The following is a 26018-nucleotide window of genomic DNA, read 5'->3' on the forward strand; positions in this document are numbered from 1 at the left end:
AAAAAAAACAGGAAATAATGAAACTACAATTACCGGTACATAAAATTTTTAAAATCTGGTCGACATAAAAATAATACATATATTCAATACACCAATCAGTATTCACTGGCATGTAATTTTACACTATAATGTCTTATGGTCTCAGTAGGTTTTGGGGCTTCAGTGGACCCTCATACTTCCACTCATATATCAGCCTCCTTAATTTCTGAGCTTAATTTCTGATTTTTTTTTAGTTGTTTTTAATTTTTTTTCTATAATATAAAATTTAGGGAATACATAAAACTGTTTTTTATTTATTTCTTGCTATTTTTATTTCTTTTTTAAACGAGAAAATTTTTTTTATTTCTATTTTTAATTTTTTTTTTACTATTTAAAACCTAAAAAAACACGAAGTTATAGTGAAAACTAGTATACATCAAGAAGGATTGAGGATTGGATAAGTTGAATTATTTATGCAATTGTTATTTTCATTCCAATACAGCTAGATTAGGTACGGTGCTGTCAATCATGATAAACAAGAAATTACACGATGTAATCAAGCCACCTCACTAAAAATGTGTGGAGAAAAGCAACAAGTAAGAGAAGTGCAGCAATTTTGAACAGCTGTTGATTTTGCACCTGAAAAAAATTATGACATTTAATTTCATTAAAATTAACTTTCAATGGTGAGTATAATTATCAACTTGAACTGATAATGAAATGAAAAGTTTGGTGACTAAAATACTTCATGAAATCATCTACTGTATTATTAACAATCATTATTGCACTTACCTGCTGTAAATCTCGTTGAAAGTGTATGTTTCCTTGGCCCTCTATGTGCAATTGTTCCGGATCCCCATAAAAGTTGTAAGTTGGAGATGGTGGTCGTTGATGATCTGCACAAAAAAACAATATTGTAGGAAATACGATGTCAGTAGGGCTGGGAATGGTCAACCGGTTAATCAATTTTAGATGGTTAATGGTTACGATTTATTTTGACCATTAACCGACATCTCAGATACAAATCACATTTATACTTCACAATTTTTTCAAAAATAATTAATATATTGTATATTCATCTCACTAAAATACTTTCGGGAACACACTGCATATCTCTTGCAGTAGAGCGACTATGAAACTGCCTCGATTTGTGAATAATTTCGAGCGGTACCAGGATGAAATCTCGTGAAATTGTTTTTAAACCATTGTGACCTGACAAGCTAAATTTATATCTGATTGTGTCAAACGTCACGCTGAGGTTAACCGATTAATTATACCCAGTTACTGGTTAAAATGTTTTCCCTGAAATTCCCAGCCCTAATTGTCAGACAATTAATGTTTCATTACGGTAATCATTTGTGAAATAATGGAAAGCAAGCAACATGATAAGGGACTACTGACTACAGGATTAATGGTCATCGATTAGTCCATGTTTGAAATAAGACATAAAAATAAATGTTCTTCGAATGATGTATAGCAACAGAGACGAGCTTTATACAATGCTGGGATTTTTTTAAAGGCTTTTTGACAAAATTGTCGCGTGGCACTGAGATATGGACAAGCGAATTTTCCAGTAGTGCTCTTAATTACTCACCTACTGGTTCTAATGGAAAATTAAAATCATGTTCGCATATCTCCCGTTCATCACCATACTTCACCATCTCATATCTAATTTTTTTTCTGGGATATTCTTCTAATTCAGGTAGAAGATGGAACATGTAATCATTTCTTTGCTTTCCTAAAAATGTTTTGTCTACTAGGAAAGTACGGCCATTAAGATAATTGAAATGCAAGTCTTCTTGTTCGGGATCAATTTGGAGTTTTATGTGAACTCTGTCTCCAGTTCGTAATAAGACTTGGGGAAGTCGGATAGGAGCAAGTTGCCCTCGTAACTCTTGGAAGTCAGATATGACATGGCTCCGAACAGTCTCACTGCATGTGAAAAATGCAAAATGAAATTGGTTTTTGTTTAAAATATAAAGACGATGTTCCATAAGAAGCTCCTGTGTTCCAAATAGCAACCACTTGATGACGGCCATAACTGGGCTGAACTCTCTGCATCGAAATTCTATGCTGTTATCCTCTGTGATTCGATGAGGTTTAATAATGTCCCAGTCAGTTTTACTGGAAAAATGTAATATGTCAATTTTGTCTTTCTCTAGACCGACACACCATGACTGGATTTGCACGATCGCATCTTTGAGGAATTCCGAATCTGCACTGATATCGAAAACTGGTGTGATACCAATGTATTCTTCTGGACATAGTGAATTGTCAATTCCAACTGACATCCAGACCTTTGTTTGTTTGTTGAAAGTTCCACTAGGAAACGTGACTTTGCACTCGTTCAGTCTCAGGGAGCCGCCGGTAACTTCGACGTTTACCACTAAAAAAATAGATTTGTTTTATAATGCGAAAAAAATAAATTTTAACCGTTTGTTCCAAAGTTATCTAAAGAACCTTTCCGATGTCATTAGGAGTTCCATATTCATCCCGGTGAAAGGAAAGTATATACGACGTTTCAGTTGTATAGCGAGCCACAACACCTGTTCGATTACCAGTCCATGTTAGGTATGGAAATAGTTAACCAGTAATTTGTTCCAGGTGCATAAAGACCATTAGGGAAAGGGGATAATAGGCTACAAAAAGAGAAGATTGCTAATTACTAATATAAACGTAAGAAATAGCTTGAGCAGGAACTGGGTACTTGGACATAAATCAAAGCAGGCTCAGCTATAATTTCACTATCATTTGAACATTTTGCGAAAAGAAAGCAAAATATAGAAATGGGTTGGGAAATGCGACAAAATATTTGTTACCTTAAGTTGCTAGAGCAATTCCCTGTGTATTGAGTTAGAATTTGCAATCGTTTTTATTTCCCAGGTCAGGTGTAGAACAACTTATCCACATTTAGGAATAGAAATATGATTTAGTTCCATAAATCTAGATTGCTTGTATGACCAGGGCATAATATATTTTTATGTATCGCATTTAAGGGAAGAGGATGGTGTTTAGGAGACATTAGAGTAGTGGTTTCTGCATAATTATTTCGGTACTCCCTGATGTATGTCAACCAAGATAGCTGACACCGTAACGTAGTATGTGTACCAGGTTAGGATTAGGCCATAATTCCGGGTACAAATACTGTGGGAGTCACTTGGCTAGTCCCCGAACTCAATATGTGTACCAGGTTAGGATTAGGCCATAATTCCCGGTACAAATACTGTGGGAGTCACTTGGCTAGTCCCCAAACTTAGCATGTGTACCAGGTTAGGATTAGGCCATAATTCCAGGTACAAATACTGTGGAAGTCACTTGGCTAGTCCCCAAACTCAGTATGTGTACCAGGTTAGGATTAGGCCATAATTCCAGGTAAAAATACTGTGGGAGCCACTTGGCTAGTCCCCAAACTCAGTATGTGTACCAGGTTAGGATTAGGCCATAATAAAATACTGTGGGAGTCACTTGGCTAGTCTCCAAACCCAATATGTGTACCAGGTTAGGATTAGGCCATATTTCCAGGTACAAATACTGTGGAAGCCACTTGACTAGTCTCCAAACTCAGTATGTGTATCAGGTTAGGATTAGGCCATAATACCAGGTACAAATACTGTGGAAGCCACTTGACTAGTCTCCAAACTCAATATGTGTACCAGGTTAGGATTAGGCCATAATTCCAGGTACAAATACTGTGGGAGTCACTTGGCTAGTCCCCAAACTCATAATAGAAATAAAAAAAGGAAATTGTATAATAAAAATATGGCCTAACCCTAACCTGGTACACATACAACGTTCCGGTGTATCTTGGTTCACATACTTCGGGGGTGCCAGTATTCCACATAACAGTTTGACATAGTGCAGTCGAACGCCAATGAACAAATCTTGAACCACCACAAATGGTAGAATAAAAACAATGTGCCTTGGTCAACGGATGTAAATCATTTTCATTTCGAAAAAATGTCATTTGAAACCACTGATTTTATGCCAATTAGCCTTCTGCTCATTACAAATGTACAGCATTGATATGTATGACAATTCATATTCAATTGATTTTTTGCTATTCCAAATACTTGCCCAAAATTTTTTTTGAGTCCCAAGTAAAGTTGCTATGACTGTTATTCGAGTTCCAAAGACTTGCTTAAAAATTTTTTTGGGGGTTCTAAGTAAAGTTGCTACGGCTGTTATTCAGTCGGGTTCGTATGAGTGAGTTACTCGAGTCCCCCCAACATTGCTACCAAGGCCCACAGATGATCGATTATGTTATAGAAACAACATTGTCGGACGCAAATTGCAACCCTAAGTTGTCAGAATGAAAATGCTTGATATTTGTTATAATAATGATGATGGGGGGGGGGCGCCATCATACTGATACACTCACTATTTATTAGAACAACAAAGAAGTTGAATTATGAGGTTGCTACTTCACCTAATGATTAATGGCCATAACTTACATTTGATAATATTCCTTGACTGTGTTTTGATGCCAAAGTTTCCCAATTCATCTTTGGCCCAGACTTGAAAACGATATGTTTTACCAAGTGTAGGTGACTTCATTCTATACTGAGGAACCTCTGTAGTGTGAGTCTCTCCAAGTTTCACATCATCACAGAAGATTTCTATGTTGTATAGAACGTTTCTGTCAGATACTTCATTCCAAGTCAAAAGAATGTCGGATCCACTTCTTTGAGATGAAACATTTTCAATTTGCGGCAAAGCTATAAATAAATATTTCGACTTCAATAAAAAATATTTTCAATATAACCTGTGAACTTAAAATTATTTCTGGGCAATTTATACAAAATCGAATATAAAATAGTAGTGAGTAGCAATTCAGATATTTTTGAATCAATAAAGCAGGCTTATAATAAAACAACTGTGAGTGATTTTTCAAGCAATAGCCAAATACAAAGATTCATGTGCAACTAATAGGAAATTTAAGACTCAGTTAGCGATATATGCTAAAAGCAGGATAAAATGTTTTCATTGGAATTGGAGCTAAAGTGGTATTTTCAAACTCAAAGTCAGGAGTAGAAGTTGGAATGTTGAATTATCTGGGTAATACGGTAATTTTAGACTTTTATGAATTTTTTACTGAAACTTAAAAACATGAGGTGGCCCAAGCGTTCCTAACAGTGTATTAAAAAGGCATGCACACGGCAATTAATTATAATTAAAATTTGATTTCCTTGTAGTTTGGAGCTGGAGTTGATATCTTCTCCAACCTGGAGTGGGTTTTATTTGTCCAGTTTGGCAGTTGATTTGCCAAACCTTACTATTTGTGTGAAAATTTGCAATCTGGTTGAAGACAGATTCTATTATTTCAGGGGTGTGCAACAGGTGGCTCGCGGGCCATAAACCGTTCATCAAGCTATTCAGTGTGGCCCTTGTCAGCATTCAAATCCCCCAAAGCCAACCCCCCCCCCCCCTCCCCCCCAAGAATAAAATCCCAATCCGACTGTTCATGTTGACAGTTCTGAAAAAGCTGATCTTGACAATCTATGCAAGAACTTGGAAGTTTCCAATGTCCCACTAAACTGTTACATAAATGGGATTTTTTATTGTGGGAATTTTTCAATTCTTTATGTTTATGGAATAACTAATTTTTTTGTCTGGCCTAGCTAGATGTCTGAAGTTGGTTATATGGCCCATCGGCAAAAAATGTTGCACACCCCCTGTATTATTCAACATCTCAATGGTTCAGCACTTCCTCTTAATTATAAGCATTTAGCTCAGCCCAATGCCATCTGATTCTATTAATATGGCTGACTTACTATGCTGAGTTGGCTTTGCATGTTGTTCAGTTACTTCTTTATCTGATTGTTCTGCTTCTTCTTCAGACAGTGGGAGTTCACTGAAGATAAATTGGAGAATGCAAATGTATTAATTATGATTCATTGGTTAAAATAACAGCCCCTATTACTCGATTTCAAAACCCTTCTCCCCTCACCCACAGCGATAAAGATTGTGCACCAGGTAAGCTGGTGGGCATGAGCTTTAAATCAAAGATTTCTAACCTGTGATAGATAATAAGTTCAACACTTTAACCACTAGGCCAGAGGTTCCCACAACGCGAAAATTAACAGAATTGTGTTAAACATAGCTGATATATGTTTTTTACATATTGAAATTGTTATAAATGTTTTATTATTTCTCATTTTAAATGATGTGTATATGAAGATATATGCTTATCAACAAGCAAAGTTGAGCAATTTGTCGACTTGACATCTGATTTTAATGACTTGCTTGAATTTTGTTCAAGCACCTGTTTGGAATGGCCACAAGTGCAACCTCCTATCTTTGAAAAGCTGGGTTTTCAGCAGAGGTGTCAATCAAAACAAAATACCGGTTACGTTTGGACATAGAGAGAGAAATGCATGTGCATAACAAGTATAACATCGCACTCTGAAAAGATGTGTTCAGAGCAACTGCCACACACCACTCATTAGATAAATAAGTGTGAATGTTTTTTAATGGCATTCCCTTTTCTTGAGGCACACATATTGACAAACTTTGAAAAGCATAAAATGCACATTAACGATCACAAAATTCAGTTTTATCCAAAGGCAGCAAGTTTCATGTACGTGTACCACATTTTTTCCCTGATAATTTAGCGCCGTACGAACATAAAGTTTGGGAACCGCTACACTAAGCCATCACTGTCCTTGACAATTAAAATATAGGTGAGCATTATATATAATACAAGGTACTGTTATATCTAACCTGGGGATTCCTACTTCTTGTAAAGTAGCCACATTTTCTCCAGTATTCTCAAAACTGTCATCTGGTGATCCTGAGAAAAAATAAAAAATAATTATCAAAAAATTATAGTATTCAGGAATCTGTTTTGAGCTATTTAACATCGTATATCAGAAATTATGATAGAATTCCATATTTTACCCGGAAAAGAAAAATAAATCAATAATGCGGCTTATACAGTGAACCATGGCCTCTCATCCGGTTACCAATGCATGTTTGGGTATGGGATTAGTTAGTTAGTTATTCGTTTCAGATGCATGTACTTGATTGTGAAGGAAGCTCAATAAACCAGTGGGTTGGGGTTAGGAACCACTATTTGACGACATGAAATTCAGCAAACCTCTCGCACTTAATTATCCCCAAGATCCGAAACTGTGAACCGAGCAGGATAATCAGATTGGTATGCCAAGCATTCATCCATAATAATGCTCTGCAACCAAATGTAACAACTTGGTAACAATTTATATTTTTCCTTGGAATTAATTTTGAATAACCTAGATTTATAATAAACAATAAAAATACAAAATCTGTTTGAAGAATCACAATAGGCTATATAACATGCTGCAAGATGCTGTTAAATGGTATGTCAGTTTCAGCAATAAAAATATATTTATTTAACATTAAACCTCCAAAAAGATGAAAAATACTTGATGACCATAACAAAAATACTTGATGAACATTACGTACTCATCATACCATAGCACCACTCAATTTAAAAAACATATTTATAACTTACCAAATTCCGCTTTTGAAATTGTGGTTGGAAGTTGTTTAGAAAAAACATTGGTTGTAGCATTTGCTGACTTCCTTTGACTTTTGAGTGTACTTCCAAAAAACTGAATTTCTAGTTCCTGTAATGAATAAAGTTTTTATACAAGATTAGCACTAAGGGCGCAGAACAATATTTAAACAGACAATGGTATCTAATGATTCCAATGCTGAAATTTGATGCATTTTTCCATAAAACCATACTATATAAAAGTGCTGCTTATTTTATTAAGAATTCTTCCATTTATTGAAAAACTTTCAAAATTTGCATACTTCATCTTATCTTTGATAACCCACTAAACTGACAGTCTAGTGACTTGGTAGTTCATTGAAATAAGAATTATTGTGAAAAATTAGTAAATTCATTTCAAATTTAGACTTTTGCTTGGCGAAACAGAAACAGATAAAAAAAAATTAAGCATCTATGCAGTAGAGCAGGATGAATGATAAATTTTGGTAACTAAAAAAATGTACTATGAAATTGTTCTTTTTATCAAAGCACAAATAAACATATTTAAAATATAGCAAATATTGAATATCTGCAACACAATCACATTGACTGCGATGACATTATATTTTAATATAAATAACATACACTTCGGTGAAACTTTGAAGTGTTCAGTTCAGCGGGAACAATTTAAACTTGCAGTTTATTTCAGTTGCAAATCGTTGATTTTATGTCTGACCCATATCTTATATTTTGTTTATCTCAGAAAGAACATCCAACCTCAGATCCAATTTCATCCAATTGATTCTGCAATATTTCTTTATCTTCATCTGCCATTTTCCATCTTAGCAAAAATAAATCCTTTGTAACATTAGGAAGCAGATTTGCAACTGCAACAATATCTTCATGGTTTGCAGTTCGATCTTCATGCAGATCCAGAAAATCAATCTGTTGAAATATATAAATACAAAGAACAATCAGACATGGATAAAATATATAACAGTCATATTCATCATAGTTTTGCCAAACCAATATTATTCATATTACACAGAAATGCATTGTAACATTAAATACAGCCTGGTGCTAGAAGTTGGGAGTTTTCATCAAGGGAGAAACGATAGTTATCAAAATTCAATGTTTTCGTTGTGTAGCATTTTTTGTGGTGAAATCAATTGTATTTCACAAATCGCTAACATTTGTAATCATTGTACCAAATTGTAAAATCATTGTTAACTCAGTGCAACAGAGTCAAAATTGAAATTTAAAAACAGAGGTCAAAGATTACTTTGAATGGCAATTTATAAATTCTGTACGGAAGACTAAAAGTTAAAGTTTGTCACAAGGTTTGTTATGAAAAGGCATGCTTAATTTATGTCCCAAAGGCCTAATTGGCCTGTCTCATTAGAATTTACTAAAATACAACGGACATACGAACATTTATGATATCAGAATTACTCTTTCCATTGTAAATGTCAAAAGATTTATAGCGTTAATAGTGCTGCAATCAGTGTGACGTACATATACAGCTTAGAATAAAATAGAATGGGAATCGCATGTCAGTGAGGAGAACGTTTAAGTACGGTCTAGTAAATCCAGAGGCGCTAGTCAATGAAAAAATAAAGACTACAAGAACCATTAAGCGTGGTAACCATGACAACTGCTCACCCGGGGGGGCACTGGCAGCTGATTAGATTAGGTACGGGTTTGAGTTTTCAAGGATGCATAAGATAGGATTTGCGAAGTGCAGGCGTGTATAAAATGTTGACTAATTAATTTACCCATTTGATAAGAAGAGATTATGAAACATGAACCTCGTACTGTCATTGTGCTTGAGTAAAAGATGAGCACCATAACTCTGTGTGAAATTATTAAGATTAATGATTCTAATCAGTGAATTGAATATTCAACGAAATGCGGGTAACTATAAAGACTATAATATGAAACAGATATTCAGGGGTTCCGCAACAAGCAGTCAATGAAATGTTTAACAACAATTGGGAATAGTGTAGAGGTGTAACCATTCATGTTAAAGGTAGTTGTAATGCACAAAATATAACATTTATTAACAACTTAGCATAAAAGGACTAACTAACTGATTTGAGATCAAGGTTTATTGTACATCTATGGCCTGGAAATTATTGTTTTGAATGTCATACTGCACCCAATATTATATATGGGTGATACCCTCAGAACACTCCTATCTATCCCATGGAATATGTCCATGCAATGGTACCAATTAGCAGAGAAATACACTATAAAACTACGGTAATTATAGAATGAGATTTAAAAAGTCACAAATCACATAGAATGACTATTCCAGGTACTGACGACTCAATAGTTATGAATCTGGTCAATTGTTTAGCTGAAAATGGCGAGAAAATGGAATACCAACACGACATTAACTGGGAGATGTGGCAACAGCAGATTGGTAAGAGGAGTGCATGAGTTTTTTATATTTTGCTATTCGAAAATTCGGTTTTCTATTCGGAAATTTGGGTGGCTCCGTCAGGTAACTATCTAATTATAATAACACATATAAAAATTTCTAATAGTTCATTGATAAATATAAAATTTATCGTTTTGCATCTTTTAGGCCTACTGTTTTTTAATATTAAATTTGACGACAGTGATACATCATAAAAGGCTGACCTAACTCTGAATGGTCTTGGGGTTGTAGGTCAAAATAATTGCATTCAATGAAGTGGTAGCAATTGGCATTAATACACAACATAGTGAAATTCATATTCAAATTCGACAAACTTGGTAAAAATCCGCATTTAGAAAGTTGACCCACCCTTGTAACTTTAAATATAGCCTGGTGCCAGAAGTTGAAAGTTTTTATCAAGTAAGGATAAAGAGATATCAAAATTCAATGTTTCAGTCAAGTGACAATTTTTTTGGTCAAAACGATTGTATTTCATATCATCAGAAAAGAAGGGCAATTTCGCGTATTTCACACAATCACAGAACAAGACTCAACAGAACCGTATTGGTCAGAAGAATTGATTATTATGTTTTTCAAACAAATCTTTGAATAAACAAGTAGGCCTTAAAACTAGTCTCAAAAATGATAAACTTAGAATTGTAGAGGTTTTTCATAAATTCCATCATGCAATCCAATTTTGGGTTATGAAAGTGTAAAACTATAACATATTAAAAAATCAAAATTTCCTCCAACCCTTGTTAAAACGTTAATCATGTCATTATTATTGTGTTATACCTCTGTGTTTCCCAAGGATGATTTGAAAGCTTGTAGTTGATCTGATGACAGGTTGCAGTGGCCAAGGCCCAAGCATTTAACACAGGATTGATTGGAAAGTATTTGTCCAACTGTTGACAAACCTTCAACTCCCATGTTTGTGTTTCCTTCCAGCCACAACTTCATGATCTATAAAGAGACGAGAATAATTTATAAACCATAAAATCTATAAATGGTTCTCTACTGAGTGCGAAATAAATAATTATGAACTTCTCAAACTGAAAGTAGTTTTCGATGCAAAATATACCATTAATATTTCATAGAAAATACCGTTGAATTTAAAAACAAAATCTGAACTACAAAACTAGACATAGGTATCAGAATTAAAATCTTTAAATTCGGAATAGTTGAATCCCATGTTAACAACTGCACGATGAATGAATGATTGAGCAATTATGAAATCCTTAAAACTCATAGAACAGAACAAAAATTAATTTTGTTATGATATCAAAACAGTCACACTTGCGGGTATGAATTTCAAATTTCAAAAGTCAAAAAATGTTTTGACCTGCCTTTGCTCACTATGAGATGAAAAATTCCTAAAAAGTTTGGCATTTGCCAAAATTTTCCGCAGTTCTTGCAGGGAAGTGCACTTATAGTAAACAAAGAAAAAATTGTAAGCTCATACTATACTTTAAAATACAAACAATTTGAAAATCAAGTTTTGTTTTTTCACTTTAATACAAAAATCACCATTGGGTGAAATAGCGATCGGGTCGTTGCTGCAAGTCATGTCAATTGGACAAAAACTCAGCTAATTCTGTGAAGTTTCATTGAAAATATTTTTAAAAACTTTTTAGTTCCTGATCAAGCATATTCATTGTTTTATATTCGGATATTTGGGTGGCTCCGTCTGGTAACCATCTAATTATTTATACACATATAAAAATTTCTATAAATGGTTCTTTACTGAGTGAGAAATAAAAACAAGCCGGTAGGCACCCAGGATCTCCACTGATAGTTGGGGCCCGCACTTAGCTACTTATTGCCATCCATAGAAACTTGAGGATCTTTAACTGTGGGGGCAATTAACTAAGTGAGCGGGTTGGTTAAAAAGTCCAATTCATTTTGAGCGCTGCGCGTTTTGTGAACATACTTACAGGACTGATATGCGGTTACTAAAAATTGGAAAGAATCATGTTCATTAAAATCCCTAAGGCTTCTCCAGTTTATGGAGTATCGAGACCAAAACGACTTATTGGAAAGTGTATTTGTGCAGAAGGTAGCGTTCTTGAAATTTCAAATTTTAACTTAATTAACAAGTGAACGGCGATAAGTTGGAAAAAAATGAAAATTTCTCAATGCGCGTTATTCATCGTTGTCATGGAAACGAAACCTCCATCCGGACTTTCTATGAAACGCACAATACTAGGGTGACATGATAACCCATGTGAGAAATTTCATCCCGATTGGTCCAGACAGATACACAGACAGAACGACTGATAATAAAAGGGTCTCCTAGAGCATAGGTTCTCAAAGTGCTCCGTACGGAGCCCCAGGGCTCCGCGAGAGAAACCCAGGGGCTCCGGGAGCTATTCGATTACTTTTCAAAATACTGACTTGGCTAATTTTGTAACAGTTCAGAGAACCAATAACAGCTTTGATAATATCTGAAACAATATATAGCCTCGAAATATGGCAAAGAGGCGAAATTAAAAAATGAAATTATTTATAAGCTGGAGCGCAGCCAGGCTTCTGAGGAGGGGGTGGGAATGGAATCGGAAACTTCCGCGCGACATTCTTCGCGATTTGAAAAAAAACGGATTGCGAGATTTCTGTTGCGTAAAATATTCAATCCATGACCGATGCGAGCATTTAATTAAAGTGTCTTGTTCTAATAATATAATTGTGCTCGTCGTTACTCACGTTTGATTCAAGATTACTATTAGGATTACTAAAATAAAGGATTACTATTCTAAAATAACATAAAATACGTGATAAACTGCCAACTATAAATAAATTGGAGTCGTATTTTTGCGATCTTGGGATTTGTCAAACTTCATTTGTTCTTTTGCACTCGAGGTTATTTTTAAGCAAGATAATAATTGATATTTTAATCGTCGTTTAAAAAATCACAAGGTCTCGGCAAAAAACGAACGATTGAAATTAATTTATTGCATGCGGCTCCGTCGGTGGTTTCAGAATGAAAAAAAGGTACATCGCGCGCACAATTGACTGTGTTACGATTTCGCAGTTACTACGATGAATCACCAGAGAAAACCTAACATAACACCAAATTTTGTGATTTCCAATGCCTATATAAAAGCGTTTTTGATCTGACGTGAGACTACTGAAACAAAATTTATAGTGTGATCTTTCATTTTAAGTTTTATTATTTCAGAATGTCGTTTTTCAATCAAGAAATTTGAGTTTCGAATTTACCTCTTTATTAAATTATTTTTAGCGTTTTGTCGCCGATGACTATAATATCATCACGCTAATAACCGAATTGCGTAAGTCATTTTTAGCAGTTTTGAGAAGAACGTAAAAAACCTCCTAATGATATTGTTATGCCATTGAGAGTCAATAATTTGCCATGGTTCAATTTTTTGATCGTAGCCGGATTTAAGTTAATTTGTATGAGGCAGTTAAGTGACGTCATAATGGCGCACTGTGACTTAGGCAGAAATGTGTTTATGACTTGGGCACATACGCAATTTTGCAACTTTACTATATGCACCAGTCCTGGAAACTAAACATTCCAAAAACGAATGTAATTCTCAGTATCTACAATGTCTAATCCCCAAAATAGCTAATCAGTTTTAATTACAATATTTTTTATGTTTAAAAATATATATTTCATCAATATAACACGTTCCGCACACCCACCGAAAAAAGACTAAGATTAACTATAAAGAATAAAACAGCAATACACCCAATATATAAGCCAACCAAGGTGAATTGGACTCGGACAGTGAATATCGCAAGTGCACGCCTTCCTATACTGTAGTATAAATTCAAATTAATACGCGCTAAGCTAGAATCCGAGATGCAAAAACTCGTAAATACTTCGCCGAGGTTATTTTGCCTTCGTGACGTCACAATAGTCCTGCGGTAACAATGATAATTCATTATGACGAAACAATTGCACAAATGTGCATGTCATACTAAATCTTCATTTTTATGGGTTTCGGAATTCTTAATATAAAATCTGAGTTAACAGACAGGTGCGCAGCATCACATAAATACCTATTTTATAAAAAAAAACTCAAAATCGCCAAAAATGACTTACGTAATTCGGTTATTAGCGTGACGATATGGTAACATGTTTTTTACATTGAACTCATAATTCCCCACGAGAACAAAAAAGCAATTATCGTCGTCATTGTGAAACAATACATGTACGTGCCGACGGAAATTTTTGATTTAGGGAGAATAAACACCGACGTAAAGATGTTAAAAACATGCCATGCTGAGGAGAACCATCGGCGGAAGTAACAAAATACAGCGGCTTTGTAAGTCTTCTGAAAATGTCAAAAGGGAAAAGATTCGGTCCATAATTTATCAATATGTTTATCAAGTGTCAAATTTACAGTTTTAGTATACATAATTTATCTTTGAAATTTAGATTTATTTATGACTTGTATTAACCCTATTAAAAAAGGTTTAGCATTCAAATTAAGTAAAGTACTTTTAATTTTACTCAGGAATATTAATAGAAAAGTAACAATTTTAACATTTCATTTGGGGCTCCGTGAATAATAGTTAATCTTTTCAAGGGCTCCGCAACACCAAAAGTTTGAGAACCCCTGTCCTAGAGCGAAGATCCATTATGAACATTTACAAACTGGAAGTGGTTTTTCGTGGAATTTCTAGGTTTTGATTCACGATATTCTAGTAATATTCTAGACCAGGGTGGTCCAAACCCAGGCCCGCGGGCCAGATGGTAATCAAAAATCGCATTTGGTGTTGTTTCGTCATAGAATTAACCAGAAAAATCTTTTGGCATATTGTTATATCACCAATGTCACTGAATTGAACAGTGTTCTTAGGCGACTAGCAAAGTTGAATGATGTGCTTGGCAGTCTAAATTGTTATCTGGATTTCTATCTTTTTGGTCATGAATATATGCTAACAATTTTGGTATCATAGAAAACTAAAAATCGAATTGGCTGGGTTGGCTATGTCTGATAACTAATATTAATGTCATGGCCTTACAATATAATAATATAATTTATGCCGGGTGTTTTTTTGCAGCCCGCCTGAACAGTATTACAGAAAATGCTGCCTATATGTCAGAACATTTAGTAATTACCCTCCTGTACCTCACATTTGGTAATTAATCAATCTGAAGTTATTTTGCAAACTGTCGAATTCAAACATATTTTTAACTGAATGTGGGAGGGGGGTACCACAATGCTTGCTTGATATGTCAGCAAGTTTTGTCGGTGACAAAAGAATATAATTTAAAGCAGCATTTAAGAATCTTGTGAGCAATGAGCATTTTCCAAAGTTAAGATTTTGCTTTAAAATCCTATAGCTGTTCAAAAGCACTTACATTTGCGGAAACACTTTTACTGTTATGAAGAGTTTGAAATCTCACACTAAACGTAGATATAGAAAGCCTTTTGCTGGTTCTAGTAAGTTTTTTGGTGGTTTTTGCATGTTCTAGCTTGATAAATGACAAATACTGATCAACGTGGCTTATCAATTTTGTGGCCCCTGGAGTCGACAACCTTGGACCACCCTGTTCTAGACCTTACCATTGAATTTGAAGATATAAATCAAACTACAAAAGTAGACATTTCAGAATCGATATATATTGAGTGAGCCTCTCAAACATTGAGGATTCTGACCCATGTTGTCAAATAGATCGAAAGCTTGAGCTTTATAAAATCCTTAATACTCACAAAGCAGAAAACTAACATTAAAATATTACTATGATATTAACACAGCCTATTTCAAATTATTAATACAAAGAGCTAATGGAATGCTGCTTCAATAGAGTAAAGTATCATGCCTCCTGTTTGAGTGAGTGACCATAGACTTGTATCTGGCTCTTATTCTGTTAACCGAAAATATTGAACTTGGAAAATGTATTTTCTCTCGTCATGTTCGACGTTGATATCTTCATTTCTCACCATTCTTTTGTAAATTTGTAATATAATTTTGGCGCTAGTGGGAATATATCAAATAGAAAGGCCTGCTGCCGTTTGTATGAAATAGGCAAAGCAGCCCAGGACAGGTCTGGCAGATAGCAGTTACATCATTAAGAAAACCTGGTAAAAAATATCTAAGACTTCTACATTGTAAGACGAAGCCAATCTTCAGCGCTTAAATTAGGGTTTAGAAATAGGATTTACATATTTATCCTTGGGGAGAGGAAAGCCAATAAGATTGCTTAATCATCATTTGGCGAACCACGGCCTCTCATTCGGTTACCATTTAGTTAGCCAGTTTTAAAAGGCATAGACTTGATGGTGGAGAAAGCCATAGCCGACCAGGGGGTACATGAACCACCTTATGGTGGCGAGGAGTCCAGTCATCATCTCATACATAATCAATCCTGCATGCGATTTGAAACTGCGAACCCATGCATGGTAATCAGAGGTGCGGTGGCAAGCACATTCCTAACTCTTAGCAGAATTTGCCACACTGCCGAACCATGCACCACACCGCTGAGAGTTTCTCCATAATACCGCCCAACAAGTCGGGACCGAATAAGTAAAAGAAATTTCTGTTCTTTAGTTGAACACCAATGCTCGCCATAGTTTTATATGCTTAGAACCAAATCATGTTCGTTTCATTTCACTACACATACAAATTTGTAGGTAAGTGGTTGCCAAAGGGGCAAATCTGCTGTAAATTTACAGGATATATATGCATACTTGCTATTTTGCAATTGATGATAACTTTCTGCTGTTACATATATATTTTCAAACAACTTCATTGATTGTTGGAATCATGTTAATTTAAGATAAAGTAAAATTATATATCACTCAAGGGAAAAGGCAGTGAGGGAGATTACATGGGTAATAACCCTCATTTTTAAATTTTTTACAAATCAAAATTTCTGCCTCCTACTTAGAACAAACAATGGCCTCGTTTTACTTTCAGCAAATCACAGTATTGCGGTCAAAACTATATTATTCTGTGCACTATCACCTCAACGCAATTATCACCACAAGTTTTTATTTGTCTTTACAGCATCCTATGCTTTTATAATGCTGATAAAAATGCTTATCTCCGTTATTATTGAGATATTTACCTTACTCATCATCAATCATATCGTAATTATTGATAAACAATTGCACAAGGTTCAGAATCAAGATTACTAAAAATGCATGGTTCATTAATGAAGAGTTGCCAACTGTGGCAGCATCAATAAAATGAGCTTTTTCCCTAAAAAAACATCAAATTTATTCTTCGACTGATGAAAACCTCAGTACAATACAAATGTGTAATTGTGGTTTGTAATCAAGAAAGAGGGCATACATGTTTTATTTTCTGGCTTGAAACATACATGAAACAAATTTACCCATCGCCTTAAGATGATTACATTACATTTGGCTGCTCAAAAGGAGAGAAGTGTTATATCTTTATCTAAGGAATACAAATATCAGTGCATTGAAATTAAAAATGGATTTTATTGAAGTTAATTGTGACAAGTAATAGTTTTATACACATTTAATCGATGCTACATGTGAGCTTGTCTTTGTGTATATAAACGATTATAATGTCTAATATCAGCGAGTCGCAAATGACTTTCAAAATTAATTTTCACGATTTCTATCGTTTTTTTTCTAAATGTTGGCACATGGAAACAATTTTTAGGATATGGGTTAATATTTGCGACTTATAATAAAATTCATTTGGGAACCACTTTTATAATCAATTGCGGGCATAGGAGAAATTGTTTATATACATAAAATAAAAGACGAAATGGATTAATATTTTGCGTCACATCAAAAAACTGGGATATACATGCATATATCATTTGTTTATTGCCTATAAGGCTAAAAAGAAACGTAAGGCTAAAAAGAAACGAGACTGACGTCACAGATTGCCGACACGATTAACCATCGGTAATCAACACTTTTGCAGTGTGGCGTAATATGTGTTCTTTGTTTAACAGCTGTTTTGACACAATATCGCAATTATTTTTGCTTTTCAGGATCCATAAGTGAATGTGATAAATTTCTTGTTGAAAAAAAATGCTGTGCAAGGTCTGATGGAGTTTTTTGGCGATAGGGGGTTCAATTAAAGAATGACGACTGAGCAAAGAATTAACATTAAATTTTGTGTCAAACTTGGAAAAACGGTGATTGAGACTTTGCAGATGTTGAGTGATGTTTATGAAGATTCTTCCATGTCCAGAACAAAAGTTTTTGAATGGCACAAGCGATTTGTGGAAGGCAGGGAGGATGTGGAGGATGATCCGAGGTCAGGGAGGCCTTTCACTTCCACTACTGATACCAACATCGAAAAGGTTTGGCAGTTGGTTCGCAGTGACCGTAGCTTAACAATTCGCGTCATTGCCAACGAAATTGGGATAGACAAAGAAACGGTCCGCACCATTTTGGTTGACACTTTGGGAATGCGAAAGGTGTGTGCCAAAATGATGCCAAAGGCTCTTGAGTTGACTGAGGAGCAGAAAGCTCAAAGATTGAATGCATGCCGAGTTGACATGCATTTCTCCAAGTTTGACACAAAATTTAATGTTAATTCTTTGCTCAATCGTCATTCTGCAATTGAACCCCCTATCGCCAAAAAACTCAATCAGACCTCGCACAGCATTTTTTTTCAACAAAAAATTTATCACATTCCCTTATGGATCCTGAAAAGCAAAAATAATTGCGATATTGTGTCAAAACAGCTGTTAAACAAAGAACACATATTACGCCATACTGCAAAAGTGTTGATTATCGATGGTTAATCGTGTTGCGCAATCTGTGACGTCAGTCCCGTTTCATTTTAGCCGCACCTCGTATTTCGTGACTGACAATTTACGGTAATTTTGTTCTCGCTATATCTCATGTTCATTCGTGTTTGTGCCATATTTCCTATTAGAATTATATGGTAGCGTTATGTAGGGCAGTGGTTCCCAACCTTTCTATCCTGGCGGACCGGTAAAATAAAATTAAATGTACTGGCGGACCGGCAAAAAATTGAAATGACCGGAACATAAAAGAATAACATGTATTTGCGTAATACAATGCAATGTCGGGCACTCAATATGCATCTAGAGTCTAGACAAAAAAAGGCACACTTAAAACAGCTCACACGAAGAAAAACTATCAAATAATGTGACGGCCAAAAATATTTGCGCAATGCTTTGGTGCTGGGCGCCCATTATGCGTAAGAAAGGCACACATAAAACATCTCACATAAAAAACATGTACATGTCAAATCATGTACAAACGCAATTAACTCTAGTGAAAATTTTGCTGCTGTTTAGTTTCCAATATAGGATTGCAAACGATGCCTCAAGGAAGTTTCTGCAACACGTAGCCCTGCAGCGGCGTGCAGCCAATTTCCTTGCTTCGCTTTAATTGAAGCTAGTGATGAAAATATTTTTATATATAAGTAATAAAAATATAAGTAACTCGTTGAAAATACGGACAACAGTTTGATTGCTCGATTACTTAGCGATGGGTATTCGTTATCAAAAGATATCCAAAATTGTGACAGTGATTCTTTTTTAAATCTGGACTGTAAAGTAGAATCACAATTTGAATCAAGCTTTTTCATTGGGTTCATCATATTAATCCCTCTGCAGTTGATCGATGCTTCAAACGGAATGAATTTACATTACAATGACAAAGTCGTCGGTAATTTGGCACCAGGCTCAAAATCCTACTTTGTCTGCTCAAGATACTGGGAAAGATCTCAGCGGCCCATGCTTTTTTGCGCTCCTCGTGACCACCTGCCATATTTTACTGTAGTATTATACTTTTCTTGACTGTTTTTTGGTTTGAACAAAGAAATATGCGTAACGTTTTATTTGGGTGGTCATATTAATCAGGAAAAGCATGCAAAACAGAAAAAGCACGCGTGCCAATTTTTAGGTTTCTGAATCTTGCGAGATTCGATGGAGCGCATTCACGATGAGCAAAAAGTGTGATTACTTGGCGCCAAGATGTCGCGAAAGACGTCGCAATATGACGGCGGAAGAGAAATTGCGTAATAAATCGACCTCGTCAAAGAGATCGGAGCGCATTCGAGATGAATCGGAGCCGAAAAAGCGAAAAGTATGATTACTCGGCGCCAAGATGTCGCAATATGACCGCGGAAGAGAAATTGCGTAATAAACCAACGCGACCTCGTCCTCGGTAAAGCGATTTAGACGGCATAAAAACAACAAAACACCAAAATTTTCTCGCGGATCGGCAAAAAAGCTTCGGGGACCGGCACCGGTCCGCGGACCGGCGGTTGGGAACCAATGATGTAGGGCAGGGGTTCTCAAACTTTTGGTGTTGCGGAGCCCCTGAAAAGGTTGACCATTATTCGCGGAGCCCCAAAAGAAATGTTAAAATTGTAGCTTTCCGATGAATATTCCTGAGTAAGTTAAAAGTACTTAACTTAATTTAAAGGCTAAATCTTTTTTTAATGGGGTTAATGCAAGTCATAAATAAATCAAAATTTCAAAGATAAATTATATATACTCTTACTAAAGCTGTAAATTTGACACTTGACAAACATATTAATAAACTAGGGGTCGAATCTTTTCCCTTTTGACATTTTCGGAAGACTTAAAACTAAAAGGCTGCTAATAACGTGCGCGATTGCATTTTGTTACAATCACCGATAGTTTTCGTCAGCATGGCATGTTAAACATCTTTACGCCAGTGTTTATTCTCCCTAAATCAAAAATTTTCTTCGGCTTATACACGTATTGTTCCACAATGACGACGATGATTGCTTTTTTGTTCTCGTGGGGAATTATGAGTTCAATGTGAAAAACATGTTACCATATATAGTCATCGGCGACGAAATGCTAAAAATAATAATTAATAATAAAGAGGTAAATCCGCAACTCAAATTTCTTGATTGAAAAACGGCATTCCAAAATATTAAATTTCAAAATAAAAGATCACACTATAAGTTTGGTTTTAGCAGACTCACGTCAGATTAAAAACGCTTTTATAGGCATTGTAAATCACAAAATTTGGTGTAATGTTAGGTTTTCTTTGGTTATTCGTAGTACAGTAACTGAGAAATCGAAACACAGTCAATTGTGTGCGCGATTTACCTTTTTTTTATTCTGAAACTACCGACGGAGCCGCATGCATTAAAATAAATTTCAATCGTATTTTGCCCAGATCTTGTGATTTTTTCAACGGCGATATCTTGCTTAATAATAATCTCGAGTGCAAAAGAACAAATCAAGTTTGGCAAATTCCAAGATCGCAAAAATACGACTCCAATTTATTCATAGGTGGCAGTTTATCACATATTTTATGTTATTTTAGAATAGTATTCCTTCATTTTAGTAATTCTAATAGTAATCTCGAATGAAACTTGAGTAACTATGAGTACAATTGAATTATTACGACGAGACACTTTAAATGCTCGCATCGGCCATACATTGAATATTTTACGCAACAGAAATCTCGTTATCCGTTTTTTATAATCGCAAAGAAGGTTGCGCGGAAATTTCCGATTCAAATCCCCACCTCTTGAGAATCCTGGCTGCGCTCCAGCTTATAAATAATGTCATTTTTCGATTCCGCCTCTTTGCCATATTTCGAGGCTATAATGTTGTCAAATTTTATCAAAGCTGTTATTGTTTCTTTGAACAGTTACAAAACTAGTCATTATTTTAAAAAGTAATCGGATAGCTCACGGAGCCCCTAGGTTTTTCTCGCGGAGCCCTGGGGCTCCGTACGGAGCACTTTGAGAACCTATGATGTAGGGCATCGAAAATGCAAGATTAGAGAGATTGATGTTACCTCCGTCTCTCTACAGCAATTTTTTTTGCGCAAACGACATTTTTCATTTTTTGTGGAAAAATTCATTTCACAAAACAATGCATGGAACAGTTAGCTGAATTATCAAACATTCAGCGAGTAAAAGACTGGATATTTTATGCAAGAGACCAAAACAAAATACCTTGGCAAATTAGGAGGCCTATACCTCTCTACTTTCCCTTAGCATATATAATCCATAAATAAAAAATTGTGATATCATTGTTAACTGGGAGCTATGGGGTCAAAATTAAAATTTCAAAAAGAGACAACTAGTCAGGTTCCAGAGGTCAAAGGTTGCTTTGAATGGTAATTATAAATTCCGTACAAAAGACTAAAACTTAGAGTTTGTCACAAGGTTTGTTATGAAAAGGCAAGCTTAATTTATGTAACATAGACCTTATCTAATTCATTGGGATTTACTAAATTACAAGTTTACGGCAGCAGAATTACTGTATATTATGACAAAAGAATTATAGCGTGAATAATGCTTTGGTGACTAAAATAAATGTAATAGGCTGTGACTCAAGTTTGAACAAGTGGACATTTCATATTTGATCAAGTCAAAATTAAATTTGGTTATGGAACACTTATCATTAATTGTTTAAGAAATATTATTTTCGGTTGAAAGTTCGATATACTCCTTTTCTTTTTTACTATCGAACACTCAAACCAAACAGCAATTTTTAGAGATGATATGATAACATGAGGAATATAAATTCACATGCGTGGGCATGATGACCAATGAGTAAGACCAATGAACTTGACTGTGTTTGCATTACAGATTGGACAAGATCGAACCACTGAACACAAGCTGTAATAAAAATGGGAGGCCAATGCCGTGATTCCAGTTTTTCATAAAATAGAAACTCCTTCAGTGAACACTTGTACAGGGCTTGGTTTAGAGTGAAAAACATGAAAAAGAGTCATATAGATTATTTTTTTCAAAAACTATATTCGGTAAGTACTCAAAAAAAAAAACTGCTTCTTATACTGCTCATTTATTCTAAAATTTTAATAAAAATCAATTGAACTTCGAAGTTTATCAGAAAAAAAAAATCTTCCTTAAGGTGCAATATAGGACCATTTTAGGTATTTCACACAATCACAGGACAAGACTCAATAGAACTAAATTGCTCATGGGAATTGGTTATTATATATTTTAAACAAATATTCAAATAAAAAATTAGGCCTGAAAGCCATTATTCAAAAAGGTAAAGTTAAAATTATAGAGGTTTTACATAAATTTGACCATGTAAGCCAATTCTGGGTTATGAAGGTATAAAACTATAACATATTAAAAATCAAACTCAAACTCTTTCAAAAACGTTAATTATGTGATTATTATTGTTTTATACCTCTGTGCTGCCCAAGGATGATTTTAAAGCTTGTAGTTGATCTGATGACAGGTTGCAGTTGCTAAGGTCCAAGTATTCAACACAGGATTGATTGGAAAGTATTTGTCCAACTGATGATAAACCTTCAACTCCCATGTTTATGTTTTCATTCAGCCACAACTCCATGATCTATAATGAAACAAGAACAATTTAAGGTCGTAATTGGACTGTTATCAATCTTGTTGAATTAATCAACAAGCTGATCATGGACAGTGGTTTTCACCCTTTTCCATGGAGCAGAATTCTAATGAAACATTCCAGTTGATAGAGGCATCGTGTGCAATGGTTCATTGCCATTTATAGGCTAAATTGTATAAAACATGAATACCTATTAAGCACATCTAATACTGACAAAACAAAATGAACTACTCATGAAGTATTTTAACCAAGATGGCGGACACTGGAACGTAGAATGGGTAGCAGGTTAGGGTTAGGCCACAATTTCAGGTACAAATACTACAGCAGTCACCAGGCTAGTCCCCGAACTCGCAATAGAACTGAAATAAGTAAAATTGGAATAAATTTATGGCCTAACCCTAACCTGGTACACATGCTACGATCCGGTGCACATACTACAGGAGCACTGAAAATTCTGCTCTATGGGGTTTTGCACATACTGTATAGTCAGTAAGTATTCGTCAAATAAGAAATTTAACTATATTAATTACATTTGTGCCACGGACCGCAGATTTCAGGTTTAAAACCAGGTCCACCACAACACTCCTTGTGTGACAATTCAGTAAATACTTTCAAACTAAAAAAATTCTGATATATAATTTAACATATAATTAATATAATTCTACTATATAGTAGTAACTCCAAATATGAGCTGCTTGCCTAAAGCCCTATTTATAGTGAAAACATGAAAACAAATTTTAAAGAATTTAATATCAGAAATTCTACCTTCACATTTGATTCTTTCAATTCAGATGCCAGAGTTTGGAGTGAGGATGACTTGAGATCACACCCAGAGAAATCCATTGATAGTGACGTACAGTAGGAAGCTACTGACCCAATGACATGAACATCACTGATTGAGAGAGGATGACCAGACATGTCAATTTTGTCAAGAGATGATTTGACAATGTCACTCATTCCATCCTTGGCTTCGTTCAATGCAGTGAAAAGTTCCAAAAGATCTGATTTGTTTAATCTTTTTTTAAGTTGTAATTGCAGACTTTTCTTAAGAATATCTCGTTTTTCCTCAAGATCCTGAATTTCTGTGAAAATATAAGAATATAATATGTATAATGATGGTACTTGTGTCTGAATGATAAGTTACCATTCAGTAAAGATTGACTTGCAAATAACATTAGCGCTTATCTCTTTTAAATTAGTTATTGGAAAATTAAATCTAGTCTGCCATAGCCAATCAATGTATTGGGCACCTCATTGTACTAATGTGTCTGTTACATTGTTTAGACTAGTGTTTGTTATTGCACTTCAGATTTCCCCAAGCTTAAAACTTTAGTACAAATCCAGTGTAAAATGTGTAATAATAATGATTGATGCGTAATATTGATGCTCGGCTACTTTTTGCTTTGCAATAAAGCACCCTAGTACAGACATGGGCAAAGTATGACCCGTTGGCCAAATCCGCCCCGTTGAGTAATTCAATCTGGCCCGCATGATGGTGCCACAAGCAACCTAACTAAAACTAAACTTTGATGTCTTAGTCAAAATTAGCTCAAACAATTTGTTGAGATTGCGATTAAAATTAGTCTTGGCACGAGGCTTATTGTTTTCCACTTTTGCTTTTGTTACACTGTAAATATTTTTCATAAAATGTAACTTTTACATCACACTTACATGGCCCGCAAGTCTAAGTAGGCACAATTTTTGGCCCCTGGTCGAAAAATCTTGCCCATCCTTGCCCTAGTAGTATCTCAACCTTTGCCCCTATTACCAAGAATTACAGCATTGATAAATTAATTTTTTATATGAACTTATTCATGGATTTGGCTCCGAACAATGCCCTGTAACAGTGTGCACTGGTAAGCTAGGCATAGAGTTACTGTTTCTTAAAATTACAGGAATATTCCTAGGTCAGCATTGTATACCAAATTTATTACACCCTAGGGCCTAGGTGAAGAGACAAGTATGCGATGTAAACCCGAGATGAGTAACCTACAATGCCAATACAGTTATTAGGTTGAAGTTTTTAACTGCTAGGCCATTGCACTGATTAATTGATAATGCTAGAAACGCTTAACAAATTTTAGATTCGAATCGAGAAAAAAAAATGGCTCTAGCTTGAATTTGAATCAACAATAAACAACACATTACCTTCAAGTAAAATTCCGGCTGCTTCATAAACTGTCGGATTCAATAAAAATCCACAGATCATTTTTCTGACGAAAACAAAGTGACCGGTATGAAGATGTTTATCCACGAACTCCTTAAAAGATTTTAAATCCAGTCCAAGAATATAGAAAGATGTGAGCATTTCTTGAAAACTTTGATGTTGAAAGTAAAGAAGATGGATTCCTTGAAAGAGTTTACGATATATTCCTCCAGGAGCCAGAATTGCTAGATCGGTTGCTTCTTCGGGTTTTAGATGAACTTGACGAAAATCATCTTCTGTAAATAGAACTCGACGTTCTACTGTCCCAACGTATGATAGTTCTTTTAATTTGTCCAAAACTTCCATAGTAATCTCTTGGTGAGTGTGGGGTGATCGTAAGATACTTTGCATGACCACAATCATAATACCACTCATGGTGTTTGGTTTGAAGTCAGATTTGAATTTTAATGCTATCAGCGTGTAAACCAGCATCACAGGGGTAGTGCACAGTAACAAGAGTGGTGGAGCTTTGATTTTGAGAAATTCTATTATTTTCTCGGCTTCTTCATTTCCTTCATATCCAGAAATGATTTCCTTGATGGAGTCCATTGTTAATCCAGCAAGTGCAATGACCTTGTCTGGTCGAACTTCTCCCCAATAATTTCTGATGGAATGTTCACGACTGGACGATATAATGCGACAGCCAGGAAATAATTTTTCC

At 35.1% G+C, this 26018-nt stretch overlaps 1 protein-coding gene and 1 long non-coding RNA gene across 2 annotated transcripts in view; both read right to left on the minus strand.

Annotated features, from left to right (window-relative positions):
* LOC144431830 (uncharacterized) overlaps positions 1–26018 on the minus strand; it is a 278870-nt gene that overhangs the window by 125837 nt on the left and 127015 nt on the right. The window lies entirely within an intron of this gene.
* LOC144419955 (uncharacterized) lies at positions 271–25906 on the minus strand. Its single transcript, XM_078110234.1, has 10 exons — positions 25812–25906; positions 23917–24166; positions 8231–8398; positions 7472–7586; positions 6700–6769; positions 5751–5830; positions 4431–4595; positions 1574–2365; positions 772–875; positions 271–618 (listed from the first exon to the last, which is right to left on the minus strand). The coding sequence occupies exons 1-10, from the start codon at positions 25904–25906 to the stop codon at positions 523–525; spliced, it is 1935 nt and encodes a 644-aa protein (XP_077966360.1). The 3' UTR covers positions 271–522.

This window comes from Styela clava, chromosome 2 (genome assembly GCF_964204865.1).
Source record: "Styela clava chromosome 2, kaStyClav1.hap1.2, whole genome shotgun sequence".
NCBI classification, from domain to species: Eukaryota; Metazoa; Chordata; class Ascidiacea; order Stolidobranchia; family Styelidae; genus Styela; species Styela clava.